The following is an 18633-nucleotide window of genomic DNA, read 5'->3' as shown; positions in this document are numbered from 1 at the left end:
CTGTTGATAAGAGGAAACCAAAGAACAGGTTGTTAAAAACACTTTGGATGGTTTATTTGTGCAAGCCCTTTGGATCACTTGGGTGGATCCTAGGCTGGAGCCCATGATGCTCTGATGTGCTGTGGTAGATTATACTCAAAGCAGGAAACAGTGAATCATTCTAGTACTCAGTGGCATAAATGTGGTCATAGTCTGTCCTTTTTAGTAAAAATGATGCAAAATGTTCTTGATTCAGAGGTCCACTGCCCTGTGTAGACAATCTGTCAAACATCTGCCGTAACAGCGTGCAAAAGTCTTTCTTCATACATTCCTAAACTTCCTATCACTATTTCCCTATCACTGCTGGCTGCAAAAGCATTTCTGAATAAGCAAGCACTTTCTTTCCAAAGCATCAGTCTCTTCCTTTTGCTTATCCACTTATCCACAGGCTTAATGATTCATTTGGCTCTTTTGCAACTCAGGAACCGATGGTGAGGTCACAGCTGCCTGGTTGTGTCATCGAAGTGCATGACAAAAAAGGAGGAGGCTGGCCAGGAAAGGAAATGCTTTTGTTTATCCACAAACATCTAGATAAGCAGAAGTTGTGGGTAATGAAAGCCGGAGAAACTTGGTGGTAGCAAAATGAGGCTGTGATCAAACATTAAACTTTTAAAAGCAGGTTAGAGTGTGGTTGGGTTTGCTCAGCATGCTCCTGAGAATTTATCAGAGAGAGCTATGTAGGAGAACAGAATAATCTGCTGATGAGGGGAATTATAAAAGAAAGAGCATTTTTATTTTGTAGAAACAAAATATGGTTTGAGTTGGAAGGAATTTTAAAGATTCAGTACCATGCAATGGGCAATTCAATACAATACCACACCTTTCACTAGACCATATTGCTCAACCTGACCCTTCATTTGTCATCGGGTTAGATAAGTCCTTGGACCTGATCTCTCTTGGACAAAGTGGGTGCTTCAGGAGGAGGTTTTGGTGAATAGGAGCAAAGATTTGCTGTTTCTTGTCAGGCCAATGCTCTCTCTTGCCCAGTACCTTGCTGCTAAACAAGTTCCAGAATATAAGAATGATCCTAATGTAGCAGAGCAAAGTCCAGAGTAGCAGTGTCTGAGTGATGCTCAAATGCTCAAAAAACTCTTAAGAACCAAAAAATGTGTATATAGCACTGACTGTAACATTTTCCTGGCCTCTTCTCAGTCAGGTCCAGATGCTTTGGAGGAAGCATTGAGAGTGCAAGAAACAATACACTGTTAGGAAATAACCTAATGAAGGAGAGGCATTGCCCACTCTTGGCAATTAGCAACTGGCTGCTGTGATGATGTTTCTTTATTTGTGTAATCCTCTCTGGGGTAACCATAGGGAGGCTGCTATTAAGGCCAACGTTTGGATTTGTGATTTAATCTAATTCTTTGGCTTTAGCGGTTACACACATCAGTTTGTGTTGTGGAATAACTCTGCATACATAGAGAAATTCTGACTCTGCTTCCCCGCCTGAGTCAGGGTTGAGCCAACATGAGGAGATGCTCCGGGCTGCCAGGGAGGACCAGAGTGGGGGCCCTGACCTCTTGTGGTGACTGAGGAACCAGGAGCACTCTTGGCAGTGGTGTATCTCAATCCTAGGGGCTTTGTGCTTCTAGGTGAATTAAACCTCCAAAAATCTTGGAAAGGGGAAAAGTACATCATCTGCCTAGTCAGCAGCCAGGCTGTGGTCCATGCCCCTGTGTGCAGAAATGGTACTTTCTCATTTTCAAGCTTTGCTTATATTTCTGGTGGACTATGCTTTTTTTTATAAAATTGTTGTATTTGGTAAGCCTTTAATGTTTTGTCTGAGTGTAAATGTCTGCATATGTTTGTAAAGGCAAAGAAAGATGCTCGTCATGCCATTGCTGTGATTAACAAGAGCAGTTTTCTAAAAACACCAGAACTATATTTGATGGTTGTGTTTCAGTGAACAGCTTTCAAAGAAAAAGCACCACTTTAAACCATGGCTTTTCCTTTCTTCTTTCAGGGGTGCATTCTCCGAAGTTGTTTTGGCTGAAGAGAGAGCAAGTGGGAAACTCTTTGCAGTCAAGTGCATTCCCAAGAAGGCACTGAAGGGAAAGGAAAGCAGCATAGAGAATGAAATTGCAGTGCTCAGAAAGTGAGTATCAGACCTTCATTGCTGCCTCTTTGCTTCAATTGGACTCTTGCATTTAAGGAGCAGGAACAGTGATTGACAAATGTGACTGATAGTTTGTTCAGCCCGTCACAGGCAGACAAGATGACCCGAGCTTAAATGGTGCTGAAAACGTTTCGAGAAATGCTCTGGTTCTCTTTTGTGTTAATGCAACCAACTGACTGCAAAGTTGGAAAGAAGAGGAGTTAGGCTGCAGTAAAGTCTTTGATGCCTTAAGAAGTCCTTATCCACTAATAATATCAGCAGTTGTGTCAAGGGCTTTGAGGAGAGTAAGAGCAGGTTATAATTTTCAAATGCATAAAACATTCTGTATGCTAACTGCTCTGAAATTATGACATGCTATGGATTGTCATAGGAGATGGTGGTAACTTGTGCCATGGAGAGGTACCTCTGCCACTTCTGGAAGGAGATTTATCGGGGTTGTCCACAGTGTGAAGTTTTTCCTCACTGTGGCTGGAACATATGCATAACAAAAAGGCATTTCACAATTGCTATGAATTCCTTGTAGTCATTAGAGGCTTGATCCTTATCTCTTCCTCATCTTACAGATTCATCTCACCTGATTTGAGACATTTGGATCTGAACTCATCACCCTTGACTTTCTTTCTAGGAAATGGAGAGAGATTGGTCACTGTAGGATTAGTTCATGTAGTTTGTTTTAAACTTCTGAAAGTACCTTAACTTCTCATTGAGTTAAAGGCAGTACAATTATATAGAACTCTATGTTGGACTGGAACATTGATTCCTGCTGCACTGCTGTTCCAAGTGGGACTTCTTGCCCCAGCTTTTGGTCATGTCAAAGCTGATGGCCAATCATGTGGGCACTGTGTAACAGAACAGATCCTAAAATCTACCTGGATGAACTAAATGCTCAGACAGCCTAAGCCAAAGGAGCTGGTTCAAGGGCACATTCAGCCACCTCAGTAGACAGAGAGGATCCTCTTGATTGGAGGACATAAATGGGGCTCCAAAGAGCTACAAGCATTTGTAGCAGTTGCTTTGCCATTGCTGGGCCCACCTCAGGTCAGTACAATGCAAACCCAGTGACAAATGCAGCCTGTTGTCTTGCGCTGTAGACTTATTGAGAACGTGTCATAAAACTCAGCTGTTGCCATCTCCATAACCAGATAATTATGGCCAATAACCACAGCTTGAAAAAGTCTTTATGTGTATAGGTTTGTCCCCTGGTACTCATTTGTGGGGTATAAGAGCAGCAATATCGACATGCAGTAACAATTGCCTTGCATCAGCCTTGAACCTAGACTGGTAAAGCAGAGAAATCATTTAGATTATTTCTTGCTTCTTTGTTGTGAAATGTTTCTGTTCCCTGCAAACAATTTCCTGAGAAACCAGGAGGCAGCACCCGGACTTTGCTATTCCAGCTGCAAGGGCAGGAGAGTGAGTAGGCGGAAAATTCCTTAATTTCATGCAATTAGATCTACTCAGTCTCTTGTCCTATGCACGTTAGGACCTTAAAAGAGATTTTTCCTTTTTTTTTTTCCCCCGGATTCTTCTACTTAGCTGTTGGTAATACAAACTTTGCATGTCATTGCCTTTATTCTGAAAATAGACATCCTTGCTTGCAGATGCAGAATTGAATTTGTATGTGCCACCAAGGAAACGTTTAGAAAATAACAAACTAGATCTGCATACAGTTGAGGAGAGGAGATATCAGCCTGTTTCTCTGTTCAATGAATTCTCTGCTTCAAAAACTGTCAGTAAAAATAGATTTGAGGCAGGTTGAATGGATCCTGAGCATCTGTTGCTAAGCTCCAAAGGTATCTAAGTGTCCTTGCTTTTGTTTCTGAAAGCTTAACACTGAGTGGGGAAGGCTAATTTGTCTGATGACTGGGTGGGATGCCAGAGCTCTGGGCTGCCCTGCATAGCTGTGAGGTGGCCACAGCCTTAATGTGCCATTAAGAAGAACCTCTTCTAAAGGGGATGTGCACAGAGCATGCCTGGCAGGAGGAATTGGTCCCTGTACCCTAAGAGGAAGGTGTAGAGACGCAGGGGATGGATGCAAAGCAAACGTAAATGCACGCATGTGTTTCCCTTTCTGGTTTTGCATTATGTCTTTTGAGGGTGCTTAAACTCTGATGGGATAAAAGTCCCAAAGGACAGCCTACCTAGCTAAAATGCAGGGAAACTCCTTGTGATCCGTCAGAGTGGGATCTCTTGTCTGACACTGGACTTTCTCCCCCTATGTTCAATCATTAGATTTTTGTCTTCCTCCTGATAAGCTCTGTGCTTTCTGGCAGATATCTGTCAAGTGTTGTGAAAGGCAACTCTCATTGAGTTCCCCTGGTTGTGTGTCAAATGGGGGTCAGCTGGGGGATCTTGAATATACTCCCTGCAGCTTCTGCCAACTCTTGTGTGAGCTGCTAATGCCCCTGTGTGTGGCGAGCAGGATTTTAGGGACAGTCAGTGATTGTGCTGGCGTGTCTAGGATCAGTACACACAAGTGCCACCTACACTTTGCATCCTCAGGCTGCACTGGTGAAGGTTTGTCGTTCTGCCAGTCCTGCCAAATCATTCAGATCTGGCAGAATCAATATGGAAGAAAGTTTGAATTATATTGTGTGTTGAGGTCATATTTTAAATAACGTTTTTTAAATTCAGGATTAAAAGTCTGTGCATGGAGTACTATAGGCAGTAGACTCTGGTGATGAAAGCATGAATCCAGTGACCAAAAGCCTTGGGTCCCCTCTGTCTGCTGCTTTCCTTCTATCACAGGAGTTATTGTCTGTCTCAGTATTTCTTGTCTGTGAAACAGCCTTTATTCAAAAGACTTTTGAATAAACAGTTTTACCTGCATTTATTTTCCTGTCCTTTCTTGTGTCAGCAGACACTGAAGAGTGGGTGTGACAGGGGAGGTTTCTGAGCTGGGCTTTTAGTGTGAAAGAAGAACTTCTGTCAGTCCTTCTGTGTGTCTGAACTAAAAAGCTGCTGGAAGTATTAATCCTGTACTCTGTGTAGGGGAAGGTCAGTGATCCCCATGTGAAGTACATGGAAGGTAGGAGATTTTATCTCTCTGTCTGTGGGCTCGGATGCTCTTGGTGCCAAAACAAAATGACACATTTTAGAAGCGATGTTCTGCTAACAGAGGAGAGAGCTGCCAGCCAACTGATCTGCATGTTTGTGTGAGTGCCAGAGTGAATCATGCATACTCCATAATTCTGTTTTTCCAGCCATGGCCAACAAATCTGTTCTTAAAAAAGAAAAAAGGCGGAAGAGCCGTTAAGTCAATATTTACGCCTAGCAACCTTAACAGGGTTCTTCCAATATGGACTCTTTTGTGTCCCGTGGAAATCCATGGCAACATTCCCCGAAGACTCGGATGGGTGGGGACGGAGTGGGAAGGAGCTCTCTGTCGAGTGCTGTACTGGGAGAGTTTGAGTCTGCAGTTAATCCAGGAGCCTGAGCCTGACAAAGCATTTAAGCATGTGTCTAGTTTTAGAGAATTATTGGTTCCAGTGAAATTGGTGAGGAAGCTGAACTCACCTTGCTGAGCTCAGGCCTAAAAGAAAGCTTCAGAGCAGGGTGAGCGTTCCACTGGAGATATGGTTTGGTACCATATCTCAGGAGAGGAGTCTTCTTAATGTCTTCAGTTAAGACATTAAGACATGGAAAACATGCTGTGGTTTAGAATCTGTTTGAGGAAGAAAATGGGATCTCTAGGACAGGATTATCACAGCTCCATTAACTACCTGGCTGTGGGGAACAACAGCACACAGACGCCTTTGTGTGACACAGACTTTTTCTGACCTGACATGTGGGGAATTTCATAACCTGCCCTGAAAACAACTGTGCTCTGGTTTTGAGCAGAAAGAGAAATGTGATCCTTTCTATTGTTTGCTGTAGAATAGCGGAAATTTCTTCCACTTATGGTAACTGTGCAGGTGTGAACACGCTGAAAGAGGAATCATCTGCTAGACAGGTTCCTGAGGGAAGTACGTGGTGTGAAGAGTTGGGCTGTGGAGAAGCAGCAATCTGAGGTTCTAGTTAAATAGAAAAAAAGAAAAAACAGTGCTTGTAAGAGTCAGAGAGAAACATGCCTGATTTGCTTGTTTTGTTCAGGGTTTTTTTTTCTTACCTACACCGTTATTTATAAGCAGAAACACTCTGTTACCGTGGGTAATACCTGCACAATCATACAGACTCAGTGCTGAGTCAGAGCAAAGCAAGGGAAGGAACAATAAACTGTGTGTAGCCCTGCACCCAGATGTATTGATTGCTTAATGGTAGTAATGTGCACATGAAAGTGCCTTGTTAAGCAATACTATTTATCTAGTAAATCATACTCTGCTTTAGATAGTTTCTGCTGAACAGGGGTTTTAAAAATAATTTCTAAACTACTTAGGTATCTCTTATGCTCTTCACCTCCTCTTTACTCTCCTAGATCCTCCAGAAGAGGCGCTGTTAAATTCCTTATTACAAATCAGATCCATGTCTTATTGGGGTCTGAAGCTACTTTTCCTGTGAAACAACTTGAGGGAACTGTTCCTAGCAGGTCAGCTAAAATTCTGCCGGTGCTTTCCATTGTTGTTTCCTTGGAAGACAGGGGGATGGGGTGTTCATGCAATGATTCATGCCCTGGCTCTGCCTCACTCCTTGAATGCCTGCACCTACAGCCAGGAGCTGCTGCTGTAATAAGAAGGGAGAGAGGAGGGGAGGCATCGTCCTGTAAAATCTGGGAGCTCAGGGCTGTACCCATCACAGAGCTAAACAAAAAGCAGCAATGAAAAGTTTTCCTAATGTGGGTGAAAGTGTGGATGCTCCTGCTCTCTCATAAATCAAATGATGGTCAAAGGGGCCCCATGCTCCATCCTGGAGGGCAATGCAGTACCTGGTGTTAAAGAGGACACCCTCAATAACAAATGTGGAAGAATCACTCCTTCTCAAGACTTACATGAAAGCTAAAAGGATAATTAAATAAATCGAGCCTTTTTGCTCCTTTTCAGCAGCCCATTGACAAGATCCCTGTAAAATATCTCTGTCCCAGGTTCCTGTCTCTGTAAGGCCCCATACCTCTGGAGCTAACCCCATAGCCTCTGGGAAGATGAATCCAAATTTAGTTTTGAAACACATTAGTTACCTCTTATTAAACTCTTCTGTGCAATTTAACTCAGAATCAAAGGCCACACTAATTCTGAATAAAATTGACCATGCAGAAGTTTAATGTGCCCTAACATAAATTCTGCCATTTAATTAATTCAGATGAATGTTCTTCAGTGACTTTCTGGGACAGGCCCATCTATTCAAGTCTTTGGGTCAAAAAATACAGCCCTTGCAGACCCATACTCCAGTTTCCCAGTCTGGAGGCTCTTCTGGTGCCCACTGATGTTCTCCTGTGGTAATTATTTTTCTGTATGAGGTCACACAGTTGAGTACTAACATAAAAGTGATGGTAGTTAGATTGCGTAGCTGATGCACAAAAAGCTGTGGGATTGAATTTAAGGGATTAATGACTAATTACTTCTTTGCGCCCCAGAAATAAGAGCTCTTTTTACTGTCAAGAAATGGATGGAATGGCTAGGGAAGAAAAAAAAAAATTAAAAAAGCATTTGGCATCTCTGTCTGTCAGGTATCATCTGATGCTTTACTTATCCTGTAGACAAAATAGGTTTTCTGCTTTTTTATTTTTTCCCCTATTTTTTCCCCTCTCTGAATAATGGTGAGAAGATAGGCTGCCTCAGCAAGAACTGGAGAGACAGCTGGTTGTTATATTAAGTAATCACTTTCAGAGAAAGCTTTTATGTAGATTTACTTGTTAAAACCTGGCTTGCTCATAGCACTGCAGTTGCGCTGGAGTGACAGAAGGCTGACTCTGCTCTCCCTGTGCTGCCGTGCTCCAAGCCCTGCCAGCTGCAAAATCAGGGCATCCCAAAAACCACTGGGGCTCTGAAACCCCAAGGATGACTCAGGGTGCTCAGACGTGGCCACCACTCAGGGGGTGATACGGGGTGGTGCCATTAATGATGTTGATGTCAGTGGTGGAAGGGTAGGGCCTTTCCAAGAATATATTTCCTGGCACCACACGTGGGTATGCTTCATCACTGCCCCAAGCATCTTTTGGGCTGATCTGGATGCCTGGTGGGACCTCAGTGCCTGCTCATGGAGCTGCCCTTACTGCTGGGCACTTCTTCAGGCAACCCTGCTAGGGAGGCAGGCAGGCTTGGAAAGGAGCCAGGATCTATAAAAATGCTTCAGGGTAGGGGGACAGTTGGGCATGCCTGGAGGCTGACATCAGCTTAAACCATGAGATCATCTCCTGGATCAGGGAGATGCAGACTGGATGAATTGCCCTTCTCCAGTTTCAAGCGAAAAGGAATATGACCCTTTATATGTGGATATGGCACAGGACAGCTCTGCCTTGGCACTAACAGTTGGCTCCTTGTTAAGTAAATCGTTCTGCTGCAAAGAATTTATCCAAGTGAAAAAAACGTGAAACCTGAAACAAAGCTGACACCATTCTTGATCACTAAGATGCTGGAAACTTTTCGGGGAAGGACTTTGCATCCAGGACTGCCTGGATTGCATTTCATGCTAGATTAGATGTAAGCAGATGTAGGGAAACAGATCAAGGCGTCTTAAAAATCCTTAAAATACATTAAATGAGAGAGAAAAAAAATCCCCTCTGAAGTTGTAAACACAAACAAAATTCTTTGTATCTTCTCTGGTCTTGCACAGTTCCATTTACATGCAGTGTGCTGGGTCTACCTTCAGGGATAGTGTGTGGTGTTTCTGTGTCTGAGCCCCCTTCGTGCTCTGCATACCCAGACAGTTGTGTTCCTTCAAGGAGGTTATTGTGGGCTAAGTCATTTCACTGTAATTGCTGGGTGACAACACAGCTGTCTTCTCTTCTGGGTGGTGATGGTTTACCAGACAGATCTCCCTTGCATAACTGTTGTTCTTCAAGGTCACCCCATACCCTGACTCATCTCAAAAAATGGCATATCCGTGTTGGGAGGAGGGTGCTGGTCAGAGGGGATGGGAGCACATCGTCACTCAGTGTGCTGATTTTTAAAATAATTCTGTGTGTTATGGAAGAAACAGCTGCTTTCTGAAATAGTTTTTCTAAGATGGGTTCAAGTTAGCAGAATGGCTTTGTCAGCTTTAGGCAATGTCTGCTTCTGTGCTACATAGAATCATAGTACATCCTCAGCTGGAAGGGACCCACAAGGATCATTGAGTCCAGCTCCTGCCTCTGCACAGGACACCCCAAGAATCACACCATGTGCCTGAGACCATTGTCCAAACACTTCTTGAACTCTGTCAGGCCTGGTGCTGTGACCACCTCCCTGGGTACCCTGTCTTGTGCATAGCTGTAATAACAAAGCCAGGGTCCTTTCAGAGCACTTAGCTGAAGAATGAGAATATATACCCTATTTCCCAGTGTTTAATACTTGGTAAGATGGTTACAATTGTGTTTCAGTGGTACAAGTATCTGATTATATGTGCCATTTTCTGTTACCTGAAAGGAAAGAATTGTTAAGATGCATAAAGACTCTTTAATAAGATCTAACAGTTCGATAAAGGACTCAGCTTTATATCTGGATGCATAAGGTCTGCCTTTGTTACATTCACATGTTTAAAGCTAAGAGTTACCTCATTTGCAAGCACACGCCTTTGGTAGTAGTGAAAGCATTTTCACCAGTTCTTGCAGCTCAGATCTTCAAGGATGTGTTCGTGCCTAAAAGTGGCTAAGGATGTACTTCTAGGTGGCTTCGTTAGGCAAAATACTTCTTCTTCTGTTTTCTCTCCCAAGATTCTTCATAATATGGAATGCTTTGTCCAAAACTAAGTTTGTTTTTCTTTTTTCCATGGAAGTAATTTTTTTCATTTGGAAGACATATGAAAGGCCATTTAAAGGTCTCATGGCATTAGCAAAGTGAAGATGTCCTTGTCTAAATATTACCGACCTATTGCATTTTGCCTGTATTCTCTAACTTTGTCTTGAACTAGAGGAATTCAGTGTTTTGTAACAAGCTGTTGTGATGTGCTGGTGGGAACCAGCTAATTTCTAGCCTCAAGATGACCGTGTTTTGATGATGAGTAAGGTTTCACATGCGTAGTCCAAACACCTCAAGGGATAATCCTTTGTCTTACTTTCATGCTGTTAAAATCCATGGCAGTAACTCATAAAATACTGGAGTATCTGCATGGTGAAGTAGAGTTATAATTTGTGAAACACTGCATGAAGGAGAATAAGTAAATGCAAGGTAGGAATCATCTGGCCAGCTGGAAGCATCCTCAAGGTACACAGCTGCATCTGAGCTCAAATCTCACTTGCAGTGGAAATCATCAAATATGCATTTCTAAGTAGATCAGAATGTACAGGGAGAAAGAACAAGTATTCCAAAAGTGTCAGTTCAAAAAGGTAGAAACAGAAGTCTTATCAGAAATGACAGTTTTCGTGAGTACTCCTTGTCCAAAGCAGTTGTTTGCTCATGGTTGCATGCTAAAATGCTTTGTGAACACAAGTTGCTGTATTTTTGGCCTTCATTATATTAAATTAGACCAGTAATGTTGTCAGTGGGCAGGTTTTTCTCATGTAAGACACCAACAACTTACACATCCTGTTTTCACTTATAGAAGATGAATCACGGTTAAGTTTTGTGTCTCATTAAGGTAATGAATCCAGGTGTCTTAAACCAGAGTTTGGTGGAAGGGGGATGGTTCTGACCACAACAAAATGGGGAAATATTTGCATTTCATCCCACTTTTAGCTGCACTGGGTTAAACCTGACAGCAGCCTCTGTGTTTGGAACATATCCAGTACATCCTGAACTCACAGCTGCATAAATTAATTGGTATTTGACCAATTAAGTCTGCAGCTGTCAACTGTGATATGTATTGTTTTTTCTTATAATGCTTACTCATACAACACTTTGTGTTCACTAGGAGTTTTGAAGGAAAAATTTTTTTTAAAAATTAAATCTATAGGTATGGATTTTATCTTTTAAGAAAGATAGACCTACAAGACACTTATTTAGTCTGTGGGCTGCCCTAGTGATCAGTTTGACCAAGGAAGCAGTAATGACAACTTTGTTCCAAATTAAACACTGATTATCTTTTTTAAATCAGAAATTCTAATTTTTTAATTGTGCCTTATTTTCATAAGGCATTGGCTTAATCAGAATAGATATTTTTTTTACTGAATTAAGAGTGGCTGTACTAGAGGATTGTGCTTCTGCAACTATAGGACTTTAAACCTATTAATCAAGCCAGGTTTCAAATTAAAGCCTGATATTTTCCATGCTTCCATCCATGTTTCCGTGTCTCTGGCTATCAGACATCAGGCTATATTGCACAGCTCTTAACTTTCTGTAAGTGCAGAAACCTGTTAGTTTTAATAATGAGAATTTGTATTAGTAAGTTGGGTATGAAATAATTTCCCTAAGGATAGGTGACAACTAGCTTTTGCTTTTACTTTACCAGATATTTTATCAAATGAAAATTGTGGAGCATTACTTTAAACAGGGATGTTTTTGCCTCCTTTATTACCCCTTTTTTTTTTCTCCAGGAGAGTAGACATGGGTGAATTCAAGCTTTCTTAGGGATAATACATTCTCCTTTGAAGGCACTTAAAAATATAATTAGCAGAATTTATTTCTATTTCTTGAAAGTTTGTTCAATAATTTTGAGAAGGGATGTTAGTAGGAAGCTTTCACAAATAATCTAATATATATTATATCTCTATACTGAATCAAAACCAACTGACAAATGCACCACAGTGAACTGTGCCAGACATGTTTTTGCACACCAGCACTGTCTCCTTCTGAGATTAGTCCAAGATTTCCATATATAATCCGTTTGGTTCCCACCAAATAGAATAACAACCTGCTTCAAATATCTTTGTGATATCTCCTGTCTTGGTTGACGCACCAGGGATTAAACTGGGACCTTTTTGGACTTACACATACATATCTTTACAGCCTCAGCTAAGCAGCCAGTCCCTGCAGGCTGCTGGAATGGATTCAGGCCTTGGTGGAGTGGGCTCTCAGTATAGTAAACTCATGCTGAAATACTTGTTTAAAAAAATACACATCGGTGTGGGGTTGTTTTTCAGCTGTTTGAGACTTTTTTCCCCCCTCCACCAAAAGCAGAAGAGTTCACATGCAGCAGCAGCATTTGGCATAATATGTTTTGTCAAGAAGCATCTCTCCAGACCCAAAGCAATCTGGTCACTCCCATGTCTGCTGTAAACTTCATAATTAGAAGAGAAAACAGCGGCTGTTCAGAACTTTGCTCTCAAAAGGGAGAGGGGTGGATTTCTAACTGAAAACAAAGAGGAGAGGACTTTTTCATTATTCTGGTTATGCTCTCTTATGCGAGCCACAACAAATATGACACGATCCACCAATATGCAGCTTTTATTGGCATTTATACAGAAGTGCCAGTATGCCCCTTTCTGTGCTACAGTAATACCGATGGCTGCCTGCTTTTATATTTACCACAAATGGGTTGGTGGGAGGGAATCTGAAAATTCTTGTGAAGTTCGAAACTTTTCCTTCTGTGTTTTTTTTGTGTACATGAGAAAATTGCCATTGAGTGAAGCTGCTGTGTGTCCCACAGTGTTTATGTCTTGGAGGCATCGTCCTTGCCATTTATGGTGTCCAACACACACGTCCAAGCCATGTGGCATCAATGTGGGTAAACGAGCCCTCGTCATTAACAAATAGACATGGGTAATATGATCTAATGCTATTCTGGTCAATAGGAAAATTCAAAGTGGTTGAACTTGGTTACATGACTCCACGAGGCTCCCTTGAGAATCTCAGCCCAAAGCAAAAGGGGAAAGAAAGCGCGAGCTGAGGTCACCCATGTGGATTGCAGGGCTTTGTCTGGTGCAGTCATGCAATATGGACTCAGGGCTTTATACACAGCAGAAATGTTGCATAGCCCCCTTTTCCTCATTCCCAGTGCCTCCTGAATTGCTATATCTAGAAAAAGGGCCATAGCCCATACCTGTGGCTTCACTGTTCCAAAGGCAGTTACTCCTTCTTCCTGAGCCAACACAGGATCCTGGCTTTTCTATAGAGCTCTGTGCCATCTCTGGATTATCAGTGGGAACAGTGGGTTTTTTATGGTGTTACTGCTGATTTAGGCTGCTGTGCCTGAGGCCAGACTTCAGTCTGCAGAGAGAGAATTTGCAGGCACTGGCCATGTCCCCTCTCCTCCCTCCATGTAGCTATAGAACTAGAACAAAGGAATCCAAAACACCACTTCTGTGAGAGGATGGGGAACATGGTCTGCATCTTACCCAGTGGGGTTTTCTCCTGCTGGTATTATTAAGTTGGTTTTCCTTCTAGAAACTGGAAGATCAGGCAAGAGTTCATCACCAAACTTCACCCTGAAAGGATGGGGTTGGCAAGTAGAGATTTTCTCCCCTCTTTGCTCTGATTTACTATTAGGATGCTGAATTGCTGATTTTGTTTAAAGTTCCACCTGCTATTAGAACCATATGTTTCTCATTTTCTTTCTTATGATGACGTAGTTTGCACTCTTACCCGAAGCTGTTTTCTTAATAGGACCAACTATATTTGGAATCACTCTGAATTGCTCTTCAAATGGAAGACTGATGTCAGTATTTCTGGCAATTTTTCACTATTTTTCTTTCCTCATAGATGAGTGTTAAATAACGATTCAAACTGGGAACACCTACACCATTTTATTTTAACATAGTTTGATTTGTTTCGTTTTAGTGCTGTACATGCTCCTAGAGTAGCTGGTATAGGTAAACATAATAGCAGGATGATTTGTGGAGGATTTAGTAAATAACCAAAAGAGTATGTCAGTGAGTGTAGAGGGTTGTGCTTTGCATCAATTTACACAGTGAAGTGAAATCTCATAAGGTTTAGGGATATGGTCCTGTGTTGACTCTGTCACATCCATATCTCAGGTGGACTTGAGTGGCATTTTTAAAAGCATTTGTATAGGACAGTGATCTGGATCTCATTTGAGAGAGGTATATCTTTTTGAGAGGGAGCACTCAGCTCAGTCTGCTGCTGATCTTGGCCTCACACCATTTGAAAACCTCTTTAAGACACTCTAATAAAAAGCAACACACCTTTGTCAAGAAAAAAAAATGGGACCCAAAGTGCCCAAAAGCTTGGGCTTGTTTTGGACTTCGTGTTTCAGCAACTTGAAACTCTGTGTTTAATTCTGGAAAGAGAAAGTCACTCACCTGATCTGACCTTCTGCATGAAGGGGGCTGTCTTATTTCATCTTTTTATGCTGTGTGGATCTCGATAACAGGATTTGACTAATGCATGGTGGTTAGAAAGGTAGCCAGGCTTTGTGGGAGTCTCCTGCTTGTACACTACAACTGCAAATGCATCTCATATACTCCTTCAAAAAAATACTCTACTATTCCCATTTGTCTGGGAATTTGTCAGGGTTTAACTGCTATTTACTTACGTTTGTGTTTCGTGATATATTAAAAGATCTGGTGTTTCTTTAATTTTCTGCCTATATAGGTCCCTGTTTTGTGGAATCTCTCTGTTTTCACTAAGCAGAATTGAGTAGGATTCTTCTTTATAGACACCCTTGGGTACTTGGAGAATATTTTGGATATTCCTCATGTATACTCTGTAGGTAGAAGTGTTCCCATGGCATACAGTGCTTTATGGGGAGCATGGCAGGAAAAAAAATTGCCTTTTTAGAGTGGGGTAATCCTGAAAAGACCACTTGATTTGGCAATAATTCCTGGTGATAATCCAGATTTTATCTTCATTTTTTAAATCCATTTATTCCCCTTGTAAGTTTTGGTTAACTGAGAGGTAGAAGGAGCTGATTTTAGGAGCCCACCGACATTGTGGGGGTGAGGCACAGCAGGGACCCATAGCCAAGGACATGAAATATATGGAAACAGGGCAAAAGGAGGGGATTTAGTGGGGGAATCAGCACTCTGACTGCTCTGCATGATTTGTGTCCTGTTTTTAGGAAAATGAAAAAGCATAAGCCCAAGAGCTTATTCTGGAAATGGCTTTATAATAATGGTTTTCAGCCATTTGAATAGGCAGGTACCTAATTTTTTTTCCAGCAGCAGAGCCAGCTCCTGCACAATAATTTAATTTGAAACTCATGAATGATGGATTTACTTTTTTAGTTATCTTTTACAGAGTCTGTGAAGCCCACAGATTCCCAAGGGTCTGCACTTCCCTGGGTGGAAACCAGCCCTCTGAAACATGGAGGAATGAAAAGAAACTCTAAAGAAAATGACAGGAGAAAGAAGAAGTTAATTGTGACAGGTGAAAGCTGAAACAGAGGAGCCATGCTGGGTGCCTCCAGTAGCAGTACAGTTGTGCAGGAGTTAGTATCACATCTATTTTTCAGAAAACCCACGTATATTAACTACTTTTTTCCTAATAAGTACTTGAACTTGCAGCATTTTTAATTAGCCTCCCAAGAATCTCAACCAGCCCTTGCCTGTTGCTGTGGCTGTGGCCACTCTGCAAGAGAGAAGATGGTGTTAAGGGATGTTGGTGTCACTGAGAGTGCTGGTGTTTGTTCTTGGGCCTGGCCATGGTTTCCCTTCTCCAAAGTGGATGAAGAAGCTCAGAAAATACTTTCTTCTGAGCCTATTTCAGACTAAACTTTTCATTTGAGGGTCCTAAAGGACCATCTCTTCCTGGCTACCCTTCCTGAAGCCACATGTGCACCAGGGTTTGTTGGGTGATGGCACAGTCCCACTGAAATAACATTTATGAAGCAAAATCGTAGCCTTACTGAGTTATATAAATATCAGCATTTGGCACTGCTATACAGAGCCAAAAGTATTGCTGGGAGAAAGCAGTTAATTAAAAACTGCTTTGCAGGGCTGTGCTTTTCCTTGTATTAAAAATAAAGTGGAACACTGTGAGCAGTTGGTCTTGCTGTTTTATAAACAATTTTCCTCACACTTTCTTCTCTTTACTTTTGATAATGGTGAGGAATTATACTGCTTATCAAAGAAGCTGGATTGAGTCTGCTATGGTAGGGTCAGAAGCTTTTTCATAGCTCTGCCAATAGGATTTATTTGTCCTATAACAGAGCAAAAATGCTCCTTGCTTGGGATCATTCCACTTGTAGTAATCCCCCCTTCCCTAGAAGTCATAACACATGCACATTACTGTAAATAGAAAATATATTTAAACATGACACATGGCCACATGGATGCTTTTAAGATTGAGTAATCTAGGAGAAAGGGGGAGTGGAGGAGCAATAGAAGCAAGATGAGAAGATTCAAGAGAAAAGTTTCTTCAGCTTGGATGCTGAAAAAGTGCCCAAACAGTTAATTCCTACTGCATATTTTTGTGCTCATCACTTAAAATAGAAAAAAACCTGAAAGTGACCACTAATGCCAAGAATTTGAATGGGAAGTGTGAATCCCCTTGCAAACTTATGGCTTGTTCAATTCACCTTTAGTATTTCATAGACAGAGGAGTTACACAGGCGAGCTCTAAAAGCTATAAAAAAGAAAGTGAAATTATGTGCCAGATCATTCTTGCACTCAAGGAAGTGGTTTCCAAGTGTTATCAGAGGTGTATCCCTATGGTTGAGAGTCAAGGCTAGATGCTGGCCGTAGTCATGGCTGGATAAAGGTTTGAAGATGCGTGGACAAGGACTCAGACCTCACCAGTGTTCATTGCCTGAGTCAAAACTAAATCAAACAGGGACCAGTAAGCCCTCAGAGCAGCAGAGGAGTGGGAGTTCATGTGTTAGTACCACTGGCTAACCCAGATCTCTTTTGCCCCATGTGCAAATGATGATGCAGGGGTGGCAAATCTGCTGCTTGAGTGAGCTCTTCCCGCCCTCCCTGTTCTGCAGTGAGATGCCCATGAGGATTTGTGTCAATCTGAGGAAGTGAGTTTTGTGTGTAAGGCATCTCGTACAGAGCACAGTGTGCACCATGTATTACAAACCAGGTTTGTCTGTAAATGACGCTGACCTTTACCATGGTGCAGTCTGCCTGAAAAGAATGCCCTGAGGAGACACACTCCACAGCAGACACCACCGTGATTTCTGTAATTTGTGTGTGGTATTTCTGACCGAGGAAAGGCTAAGCCATTTCTGTGCTGTCACTTCCCACCAGATACCTTAACACCTTCTTGTCCAGTCTCTGGCCAGCAATTCTTCTTTAAGTCATATTATTTCAGTAGGAATGGACGTGTAGAGCATAGTTGTCCCACAGAGAACTTCAGTAATTTTACTGTTTTCTTTGCTGGAGTTAATCAGGTTCCTCAGACAACTAATTTGTCTGTTATAAACAGAAAAGCCACATGCAAGCTGTCATTGATCACTATCCTTGCAAGTGTTCAAAAATCATGTGGATATGGCGCTTGAGGATATGGTTTAGTGGTGAACATGGTGCTGGTGTTAACAGTTGAACTTGATGATCTTAGAGGTCTTTTTCAATCTTAATCATTCTAAGACTCTTAAGATTCTTCATTGTGGTATGGCCCATATTATAAATGCATTTGTGTGTGCATTTCTCAGCCTCAAAGGAATATGTTTAAGCATCACAGTTCATAGCTATCTCTCTCCATGGTATCTTGGCACTGTGTTTGCAACACTGCAAACAGTGAAGTACAAAAAAACCCCTTCTCTGCCTGTGAAGAGGTGGAAGTGTTTTGTTAAGGTCTGCAGGAAAAGCATTCATGAAGAAATAGATCTTTCAGCAGATCTGATGGCGACAAGGACATGTGTATTGGTAGAAATCCATTGGATTGCGGTTGAGGGCCCACCCTGGACTAATATCCTTTAATAGCAATTCCTGTGGAAAAATAGAACATCACTTTGCCCAAACAGATACTCTATCTCCTCCTGCTCACCTTCAGGAAGCTCTTCCAGAGTGTTGGATCAGCCATTGAGATATCCTTTGTACTTTACCCTTGGACTTGTTAAACCTGTTGTGTCTGACAGCCGCTGCTGAAATAACTGGGTTTGGTAGAAAGGTGGATGCTCCCTGGGATAGCATAAGCTTAATTTAGTGTATGAGTTCTTTAGACTAGTACTAAGACCTGTTCTTGGATGCCCTCCAGAGCAGGGGATCAGCACAGGCTGAAATACTGTGGTGTGATGCAGCACAGGGATGTTTGAGCGACCCACAGTGAGAATGAAACTAGGCAGCGAGCCCAGTTTCTTGTGAACTTTTTGGTCTGATGGGCAAGGCAAATATGCTCACCTGGAGTCAAGGTGTGGATCAAGTCTTTTTGTTTCCTTTCTGTGAACTGAAAATGGCCCCACCTCGCTCAAGACATCACTGCAGTGGGATGCCTGCCCTCAAATAGTTAAGTGCTGATGCTTGTCTGAAATGTTTCCTTATTCTAGGGAATGTGTTAAGCACTAAATGATGCATGAGCACCTTGAAGGGAGGTGTTACATTCTGTATGAAACTGTACACAGACTATTTATTTTTCACTGATGATTTTATTCAGGTTCCAGGCTAACTTGACATGCTAAACAGGCCCTGAAGC

The 18633-nt window shown here is 42.0% G+C and overlaps 1 protein-coding gene across 1 annotated transcript in view; it reads left to right on the top strand.

Annotated features, from left to right (window-relative positions):
* The first annotated feature begins 467 nt into the window (after positions 1–467).
* Positions 468–18633, top strand: part of LOC108493834 (calcium/calmodulin-dependent protein kinase type 1D-like) — a 38591-nt gene continuing 20425 nt past the window's right edge. The window contains exons 1-2 of the mRNA XM_017807718.1: positions 468–583; positions 2003–2134. Of these exons, the coding sequence (XP_017663207.1) occupies positions 468–583; positions 2003–2134 (248 nt within the window). The remainder of the gene's footprint in view (positions 584–2002; positions 2135–18633) is intronic.

Source organism: Lepidothrix coronata, unplaced genomic scaffold (genome assembly GCF_001604755.1).
Source record: "Lepidothrix coronata isolate B3197 unplaced genomic scaffold, Lepidothrix_coronata-1.0 Scaffold20, whole genome shotgun sequence".
NCBI classification, from domain to species: domain Eukaryota; kingdom Metazoa; phylum Chordata; class Aves; order Passeriformes; family Pipridae; genus Lepidothrix; species Lepidothrix coronata.
This window is presented reverse-complemented; position numbering and strand designations above follow the sequence as displayed.